This window comes from Rhinoderma darwinii, chromosome 5 (assembly GCF_050947455.1).
Source record: "Rhinoderma darwinii isolate aRhiDar2 chromosome 5, aRhiDar2.hap1, whole genome shotgun sequence".
NCBI classification, from domain to species: Eukaryota; Metazoa; Chordata; class Amphibia; order Anura; family Rhinodermatidae; genus Rhinoderma; species Rhinoderma darwinii.
The window spans coordinates 50,243,079-50,253,503 of NC_134691.1; the positions used below are offsets into that span (position 1 = coordinate 50,243,079).

General features: G+C 43.8%; 1 protein-coding gene across 1 annotated transcript; it reads right to left on the minus strand.

Moving 5' to 3' along the window:
* Window positions 1-4,958: 4,958 nt before the first annotated feature.
* Window positions 4,959-9,940, minus strand: LOC142652410 (DNA damage-regulated autophagy modulator protein 1-like). The gene is made up of 8 exons (XM_075828051.1): window positions 9,781-9,940; window positions 9,454-9,521; window positions 8,821-8,963; window positions 7,428-7,599; window positions 7,055-7,113; window positions 6,595-6,681; window positions 6,303-6,483; window positions 4,959-5,808 (listed from the first exon to the last, which is right to left on the minus strand). The coding sequence occupies exons 1-7, from the start codon at window positions 9,900-9,902 to the stop codon at window positions 6,409-6,411; spliced, it is 726 nt and encodes a 241-aa protein (XP_075684166.1). The 5' UTR covers window positions 9,903-9,940; the 3' UTR covers window positions 4,959-5,808; window positions 6,303-6,408.
* Between the last annotated feature and the right edge of the window lie 485 nt (window positions 9,941-10,425).

Consider the following 10,425-nt stretch of genomic DNA (forward strand, 5'->3'; position numbering starts at 1 on the left):
GCTGATTCAGGCTAATATCAACCAGGGGAAGATAAGCACAGCTCTGCAAGAAGCCAGCGCGACTCAGCGAATGGTGCATGAGGAAGCCATGCGTGCACAGGCTGAAACCAATATTCTGCTGGGTGAAGCCCACAGACTGGCCTTAAAAGAACAGCAGCAAATTAATCGCAATTTCAACACCAAATTCAGGCCTCAGTGGAGAGGTCCGCGGGGCCTCATGGTTTGCGCCAAACCACTCGTGCAGCGGTACAGACATCTCTGCAGAAGATGACATCCACCAACGACGTTGAGGCCTATCTCATGGTGTTTGAGCGAGTTGCAGAACGAGAGAAGTTACCTTCAGATCAGTGGGCAGCAGTGGTGGCACCTTTCCTAACCGGAGAGCCGCAAAAGGCGTACTTTGATCTCAATGAGCAGGATGCCAAGGATTACTCCAAGCTGAAGGGTGAGATCCTTGCCCGTCTGGGTGTTAATATGAATGTGCTTGCTCGACGGGTGCACAACTGGACTTTTGTGGAACACCTACCTGCGCGATCACAAATGTATGATCTTGTCCATCTTGCAAGGAAATGGCTACAGCCAGAGGAATCAACCCCTGCGCAGATCGTGGAGAGAGTGGTGCTTGACAAATACATCCGCTCCTTACCACCGAAGGTTCAGCGTTGGGTCGGTCAAGGAGATCCTACAGATGCGGAACAGCTGGTGAACCTGATTGAAAGGTACAGAGCTACTCAGGATCTACTCCAAGAAGTACCGCCTGGATGTTCTAACCCCAGGAACACCAAATCGTGCGGAGCACCCGGTAAGACTGTTCCATTTACTAGAGGGGTGAGAAATGTCTTTAAGGGAGGTGGCTCAGAAGGGGAGCAGACGGAGGGAAGAAATCCCAGAGAGACACTGAAGGCCAGACCAGGGTCTCAAGTTGGGGACCGGGGCCGCATACAGTGCTGGCGGTGTTATGGACCTGGGCATATTGCTGCCAATTGTCCCCTGACTACTGAGCCAATGGAGTGTGATGCAGCAAGGCGAATATCCTTGTTTGCACGTCCTGTTTGTTCTGCTGAGACTGTTTACGAGACTGAGCAACAAATGTGTGTCGTAAAAGTGGAAGGGTGTACTGTGAGTGCCTTGCTGGATTCTGGGAGTCTGGTTACCCTGGTGCATGCCAGCCTGATAGACCCTGGAACATTCAGCGGACATAGTATCCTGTGCATACATGGGGACACTAAAGAATACCCCACCGCTTTGGTCACTCTAGAGACTTCCTGTGGAACCGCTTGCCATGAAGTGGGTGTGGTAAAGTCCCTGATGCACAGTGTGATCCTGGGGAGAGACTTCCCAGTGTTCTGGGACTTGTGGAGGAAGAAAGATGTAACCTCCACTGTAAATGTTAATGATGGTATTAATGTGTGCGCTGTGATTAGCATAGAACCCTTTAACGAAGATGCTGAGGTGCCAGCAGTAGGGGTGACCACTGAGCCTGATAAATTTCCTCTGGCTGTTTTTTCTGGTGAAACAGATGAGCAGGAGGAAATTTCTGAGATACCAGAGTTAAATGTATCACGTAACAATTTTGGGACCACTCAACTTAGCGATCCCACATTGGTAAAAGCCAGGGAAAATACTAAGGTATTAAATTGAGTGCCTCAACATCCAGGGGCTGATAAGGTGTTTCCACACATGGCGTTTAACCAGGATTTGCTGTATCGGATAGATAACGTACGTGGGGAGGTTGTTGAACAGCTGGTGATACCCCAACCGTATCGTAGAACGGTGTTGGACCTGGCTCATAAACACGTGCTGGGTGGACATCTAGGTTGCGAAAAGACCAGAGAGCGTATCTTACAACGATTCTTCTGGCCGGGGGTATATACTGAAGTTCAGAGGTATTGCGAGTCCTGCCCGGAGTGTCGGATAACGGCTCCTATGCCACATTTTAGGAGTCCGCTGGTGCCTTTGCCTATCATTGGGATCCCTTTTGAAAGAATTGCCATGGATCTGGTCGGCCCTTTAGTCAAATCCTCTAGAGGACATCAATATATCCTAGTGGTGTTGGACTATGCCACACGCTACCCTGAGGCAGTCCCTTTGCGAAATTCCTCTTCAAAAGCCATTGCAAGAGAGTTGTTTTACATGTTTTCCCGTACTGGTTTACCTAAGGAAATCCTTACCGATCAGGGAACTCCCTTTATGTCCAAAATCACCAAGGAATTATGTAAACCGCTGAAAATTAAACACCTGCGTACCTCTATATATCACCCTCAAACTGATGGTCTTGTCGAAAGATTCAATAAGACATTAAAAGGCATGTTGAGGAGGGTGGTTAATAAGGATGGGAAGGATTGGGACTGTCTTCTGCCCTATTTGATGTTCGCTGTACGTGAAGTTCCTCAATCATCCACAGGGTTTTCTCCTTTCGAACTTGTATACGGCAGACAACCCTGTGGTCTCCTGGACATAGCCAAGGAAACCTGGGAGCAAGAGTCCACACCTTATAGGAGTGTAATTGAGCATGTCACGTTGATGCAAGACCGAATCGCTGCGGTCATGCCGATAGTTAAGGAACACTTGGAGCAAGCTCAGGATGCTCAGAGCAGGGTGTATAACCGAACTGCTAAAGTTAGAAATTTTAACTCTGGTGATCGAGTGTTGGTCTTAGTGCCAACCGTAGAAAGCAAATTTCTTGCTAGATGGCAAGGGCCGTATGAGATAATTGAAAAGATGGGGGATGTAAATTATAAAGTTTACCAACCAGGTAAAAGGAAGACAGTGCAGTTATACCATGTAAACTTAATTAAGCCATGGAAAGAAAGAGAGACCCTAGTGGCAGTAAGGACCCCCTATAGTCCTAACCCAGATGTGTATGTGTCAGAATCCCTCGCAAAGCCACAGAAACAGGAGACAAAAGAGTTTGTGCAGGGAAACACAGTTGTGTTTTCAGAACTGCCAGGACAGACCAGTATAATAAAACATGACATTGTGACCGAGCCTCAGGTTCGGGTCCACTTGAAACCCTACAGAGTCCCTGAAGCTCGTAGACAAGCCATATCTGAGGAGGTCAAGAACATGCTAGACCTTGGGATTATTGAAGAGTCAAAAAGTGAATGGTCAAGTCCCATTGTATTGATTCCGAAACCAGATGGGTCATTGCGTTTCTGTAACGACATCCGCAAGTTAAATGAGATGTCAAAGTTTGACGCATACCCAATGCCAAGAGTTGACGAGTTAATAGAGAGACTGGGCCATTCAAGGTATTTTTCAACACTTGATTTAACCAAAGGCTATTGGCAAGTACCCCTCACGGAGGGCGCCAAAGAGAAAACTGCGTTCATCACCCCGGATGGTCTGTTTCAATATATTTGTTTACCATTTGGGCTACATGGGGCTCCAGTGACCATTCAAAGGTTAATGGACATAGTCCTCAAACCCCATCGTCGGTATGCTTCGGCATATCTGGACGAAATTATAATATGTAGTGATGACTGGGAAAGCCACTTACCAAAAGTACAAGCAGTACTAAACTCCCTCAGAGCCGCGGGGTTAACAGCAAACCCAAAGAAATGTTCCTTAGGCTTGGAGGAAGCACGGTATCTGGGGTACATAATTGGGAGAGGGGTGATAAAGCCACAGGTCAACAAAGTTGAGGCTATCCAAAACTGGCCCCCAGCCCTCAACCAAAAAGCAGGTCAGAGCTTTTCTAGGAATTGTAGGTTATTACCGCAGGTTCATTCCAAACTTTGCCAGCACAGCACCCGCCCCTGACAGATCTTACCAAGGGAAGTAAGTCTGTCATGGTCAAGTGGGACACGAAGGCTGAAAGCGCCTTTCAAGAGTTGAAACTGGCCCTGTGTAACCAACCAGTCTTAGTCACTCCTGACTTCAAAAAGGAGTTTGTTGTCCAAACTGATGCTTCTAATGTGGGGCTCGGAGCAGTTCAGTTACAAGAGGTGGGTGGTGAGGAACATCCTGTGACCTATTTGAGCAGAAAACTTACCCCGGCTGAGAAAAACTATAGCATAGTTGAACGGGAGTGCTTGGCAATTAAGTGGGCACTTGAGTCCCTGAGATATTCTTTATTGGGTCGTCGGTTTAGGTTGGTTACAGACCACTCTCCTCTTACGTGGATGTGTCAAGCTAAAGAGAGAAATGCAAGAGTTACACAGTGGTTTCTTACTTTGCAGAACTTCAAATATACTGTGGAACACAGAGCAGGAAAACTGCAGGGCAATGCTAACGCTTTGTCTAAGACACACTGCCTTGTAGCTAAATGTGTCCGATCCCACGGGCTCGAACAGAGGAAGAGGGTATGTGAGACAGTGACAGGTAAAGTCATTGAGGGAAGGTACATTTCCCCTAGAATCCTGTCATATGTATCCTAGGCTCCAGGCAATGAGTAGTTCTTGCAATAGAAAGCTCTAGCTTTCCAATCTCGGCTTAAGGAAAAGCCGAAAAAAGGGCCTGGAGTTGGATTGGAGAAGAGCAGGGCGGGTTCCCCAATCCCTAGTCCATCTCTGTTTGTAGGACAAGGCTGCTGCTCAATTAGCTGCACCTGTAGCCTGTGTATAAAAAGGTGCAGGCACAGTGTGTGTGAGTCTCACCCCTGACTCAGACTGGAGACTACTAAGGCTGGAGTAGCCTGTATTCTATGTGAGTAAAGACCTGTGTTACTTTGTGTCCAGTGCCTGGTAGGAAGGCACTCGGTATAGTTAGATAATATCTTGTTTAGTCAGTGCTCAGACGAGCAGGATTTATTTTGTATTTTGCCTTGTTGTACAAGAGGCTGTTTCTTTGACAAGAATAAAAACACAGGCAAAGCCCTGTTATGACTTTTAATGCACGGTGTCCCTGTCTCTGGCTACAAAGAAACCGCTGTACCAACCTCTCCTGATGCTAAACCCTCACATAGTATAATTATTATTGAAAGTAATGAAGACAATAACACGTTTTAGGTGGTAGAAATAAGTAAAATGACTTTATTAAACTGTTTTATAAGCCAACAAATAAGGACCATGAGGATAGTAAACAGTCCCCTACTTCTTTCTCCTTGTTGTAGGATGATATTTGGGAGAAAGGTTGGTGCCGGTGGTTGTCTTGGCACTTGGTTATATTTCTGGAGCCTCTGCAGTTTAGGATGTTCCTGCTTGGCTGTGACGTGCCATTGCAGTTCGTTGTAGGGTCTACTGGACATAAATAGTTCTTGTAGTTCTTTCTCCATGATGTAAGATGATATTTGGTCGCCATCTCTTGAGTTAAGCAGTTTAGGATGTTCCCACAGTAGTTACTACTTGACTGTGACGTGCCATTCAACCTCGCTGTAGGGTCCATTGTTTTTAAACGGTTCTTTTAGTTTTTTCTCCCCATTGTAAGATGATTTATGGGGAAAAGGTTGGTGCTGGTGGATGTTTTAGCACTTGGTTGCATTTCTAGACCCTTTGAAGTTTGAGATTTTCCTGCTCGGCTGTGACGTGCCGTTCCACCTCATTGTAAAGTCCACTGGTCATAAACAGTTCTTTTAGTTCTTTCTCCCTGATGTAAGATATTTTTAGGAGAAAGATTGGAGGTGGTGGATGTCTTGGCACTTGGTTGTATTTCTGGAGCCTCTGCAGTTTGAGATGTTCCTGCTCGGCTGTGACGTGCCATTCCACCTCGCTGTAGGGTCTGCTGGTCATAAACAGTTCTTTTAAATCTTTCTCCGTAATGTAAGGTGATATTTGGGAGAAAATTTGGAGGTGGTGGATTTCTTGGCACTTGGTCGCCATCTCTTGGTCGCTGTGACGTGCCATTCCATTCCACCTCGTCTGTAGAATACTAGAAAAAATGGAAAGTAAACCTGTAACTATATGGACAAATCTTCTAATATTTGAAAAAACATCTATATATTTTTTTACATGGTAATGGAGACAGTAGTGACCATAACAGCTAAACCCAGTGGTGGTAGTCATCGTTGTCGCCCCCCAATCTAGTTTCTGCCTCTATTCAAGGATCTGCATTACTTCAGAGGGGCACATAACTCTCACAGTGCTCCATTATCTGGGCAAGGTCTAAGGGGGCAGGGGGTGGGATAGTGGACTCATTATAAAATACCATGTAATCTGTGGTCTATTATAATATGACTGGTGGTAATCCTACTGCTTCGTCATTGTCGGGGTGCTGAAAATATGCAGCCCCAGAATGAAACGACATATTTAGCTCCTCTACATCTGGTTATTTTCTCATATTTATGGGGGGGGGGGGGATATTGGATATTCTCTACCTGTCATCTATATACATGTGATTTAGGACATACAACATATTAACCTCACCTTTATTTTTATTTTTGTCAGGTCCAACATGGAAGATTAGGGCTGGATCTTGTGTAATTGTGGTTTGGGGTGTGTGGTCTCACATTACCGCCCACGAGGGTCCTCTTTATACTCCAGAGTCCTGGTCCTTCTCCCTCTTGGAGATGGTGAAGCTTTTCCAGGTAATTGTAATAGATAGACTCTAAGAAAAGAAACACATATCCACATTATAAACCCCATGATTGTAGAGATGAATAATAATGTTATTACAAGGTCTGGTATAAGAGGTGATAATGAGGTTACGTCTACTGACCTGCATATTCTGATAGTAGCTCAATACATTCACCAGAATGAGGACCAACGTCGACCACTCTATAATTTTTGCTGTCATTTCACTGATCTGTGAAAAAATATCAAAATTAATATAGAAAAAATTGCACAAAACAAGAGCTTTCCGCCGTGTCTAAGGTTTTGCTGCATTCATGTTAATTGCATGGAGTCATGTGTCTGACGGCGAGGCCAAAACAGACCTGACCCATTGTCATGTACATGACATCACATCCATTACATTATGAGAATGAGCACAAAGTTTATGGGTCCAATTGTATTCCTATAGAACTGATTCTAGGTGTACAAATAAAATCTATCCAATGATCCACAATTTTTGATAATTTCATTAATGCCGGATTAAAGAAATTTTCCATCCACTGGTTTGTACCAGTGGCTCAGCATGTCATTAACTTGATATTATCTATGAAATATACTGTACATACCTTTAGACATTCATCTCCAGCGCACAGGTGGGTGTATACTGATACCCTACTTCCAATGTCTGGTAATTTATTATATAGGAAAATAACGTTTATTATGTGTCTTATAGGATTTACTACACTTTTATGTAAGATAAATGTTAATACAATACATATATAACAATGACAGTACCGCTGTTTCTATTCAGTATCTTCCTGCAAGAAGCTGAACAATGTTACCAGATGACACTGTGTTATACCAGCATGTCGCTATCTGACGACCAAGATCAGAAAATTAAGGGAAATGATCACCTCGGGATCTGATGTTTTCTAAATGTGAACCTAAAGACAAGGACGGTTGGATTCCATTGTGTTAATATTATTTAAGAAAGGATACATGAAACTACTAGGGTCAGGGCCATGATACAAGACGCTGTTCTAAAATGGCTGATGACTCTTCGACTTCCTGGAACTTTGTAGAGGAGTATGGACTGCCAAAGGTTGTAGATACCACCAAGTCCAAATGCGATGAAAGAGCTAAGCCGGTGAGTTATTGGAAAAGCGTCGGTCTAGAAAACAAGCAGAAATTTGTTACGGAATCAATAACTAATTTTCAAATAAATCATCAATGACGTTTTCACATAATAACCCCAGAGATTTAATGGATAAAGTGCCCATACGATTTATAGAAATACAAGTAATTTTCTCTATTTATATCATAGCCAGGGATGTCAACTCTTCTGGTAAAACTGGGAGCCACCCTACTTTTATTCTTATTCTTCTAGCTGCCGGCTCTTGCTCTCAGCTTTGGGCACCACTAAACTTGATACTCACTCTCTGAACTGCCCTCACTCTCCAGCACTGATGCCCCAGTCTCTGCCGTTGAAGTGGTCACGTGCATCCCGAGATCGATGAATGGCATGCGACCACTGCAGGAGCTTCCGGAACCGCAGCAGCGAAGAGCGAGGCCTCAGCACTTGAGCGGAGAAGGGCACTTCACAGGGTGGGTATTTCATAGTTTTTTATTGTATAACATCCCCTGCCCTACTGCTTTTTAAAAGTCCCAGATAACCCCTCTGGTTTGGAGACTGTATATATTATTGGGGTCTGGTCTGGGAACTGAATATATTTAGGAGATCTGGGGTCTGATATTAATATAGAGGGTCTAAATGTATTTAGGGGGTCTGGGGTCTGATATTAATATATACAAGGGTTTGAATATATTTAGCCATACCCCTCAATAAAAGCCACACCCCACAAAAAGGCCATTCCTATTTTTGCCTCGATCCGCTGCTCGAGTATTACCATTTGAAGGGCTTTTCCAGGTTGACATTTCTGCATGGCTGCTATTAAAATCCTGTTGGTTGCCTTGGAAACAGACAGCAGTTTCGCTCCACCCCACTGTCAGTCATGTGACCTGGCAGCTGAGCTCTATCATCTAAGCTCCCACAATGCAATTCTCTATGGCCACATGAAAGCAGCAGAATTCTTAGTTTAGCTTTAGACATGAATGGAGAATAAAACATCATGTTGTCCAATGAGGATGCACTCTTAGTGTATATGAATGTCTCCTGCTTCGGTCTCCATTCTATTAGCCAGAGCGGAAAGCTGCTAACAAAATGATGTCTCCCGCTCTGAAGGACTCAGGGCACCCATCGATTATATGGTAAGCCATTCATTTAAATAAACCAAGTAATACCACATTAGTGTGTGGCCACCCGGTGATAACCACCTATCGTGGCCACCAGCGGTTCAGCTACCTATTTAAAGAATAACATTTATTAACTTACTGAAAATACAGCCATTACGACTATATTGCCGCATGATGACCATCCAATTGCCAGGAGGATCTTTTGAATCAAGGCCTGATGAGCCCCAAAGGCTTCAGCATGGAGCATGATGAACTTATAATGTAGAAACATCAGACCCAGAGCTGAAAAAGAGCAAATGAGCCGAATAAATTCTCTACCACGTGTAAAACAACCTAATAACATCTATGAAGCGTGGACCAAGCACTAAACCCAACAAGAAACCTTCAATAATGGACCGAAACATTTATCTGCATCGTCTAATCCAAACAATTATCTATCAATTGCTAATAACAAAACTATATATATTTTTTTTTAGAAAAATCTGATTACTACTACAGGCTGAGATGGGGATGGCAGGGTGCGAATGATGCCTAGTCTGAGTTATGACTGACTGGTTGCTAGGGATACACTACCTATCAACCACAGTCTTGTCTGGCAATGTGTCCCTAGCAACCAGCCTGCATCTCTCACTGCCATAGTAAACACATTTTTGTAAAAATAAATGTAGGATTGACCCCAGAGTAATATAATCAGATATAAGCCATTGTATAATAACCCGCCATCCCCCAGAAGTAGAAAAATATTATAATCACTTCCGTGATATTTACTTACAGGCAATGGCCATTCCTTCGAATCCTATGATAAACAGGATATTTTCGGGAAAATAATTTCCCGCTTCACTGTAAAACAGAAAAGAAAAAGGTCAATGTTAAATAATATCGAAAAATGGACAGAATTGTTTCATCTTAATAATCATCAGTCTGATAATAATCTATAGGACTGAGGGGATGAGGGGATGCGTTTCTATGTCCTCTTGCGGCTCCTCTGGGTAATGAAAGCCATTTTGTTCATAAGATATTTCCTCCTAATTTAAGTAATTACCTTATATATTCCCAAACCCAAACTATAAAATAAGAGTCTTGTAATTCTCCATCTTACCTGATGTACATCAGTGGTGTGGCATGGTTGTTGATAACAGTCAGTGTGTAGCTAGCAGAGAGCCAGGCTATACACCAAAAGGCCAAGAGGATGGAGAAGAATCCCAATCCGTTGATCTCCATAACAGTGAGAAGTTGCCAATAATTCAACAAATCGCACTCTGTGTCAATTCACAGAAAAAAAGACCGGGCTACTGTCAGGGGAATATTTATACCCTCTCATCATCTCTCTGTGACATCATAGTTAAGTGATGTCATCATGATGTCGCAGTAAGGTCAGTACTGCTGCTGTCAGGGGAATTCCTAGCCTCTTAGCTCTCTGTGACATCATAGCTCAGTGATGTCACCATGATGACACAGTAAGGTCAGTTCTGCTCTGGAGCTGCCATGGTTACTATCAGTTATGAACTTATTTCTACTATTACAGACCCCAGAATACAAGTCATTGATGTAGTGACATTTCAGGATCTTTTTTCACACTAGTCAATGTAAGATCATCTGTAAGGCTCTGTTCACATCTGCGTTGGAGTACCGTTCTGACGTCCTGTCGGAGGTTTCCTTCAGAACGGTACCCTGTACAGACACAAACTGACACAGACGGAAACCAGAGGTTTCTGTCTCCATCACCTTTGATTTCAATGGTGCC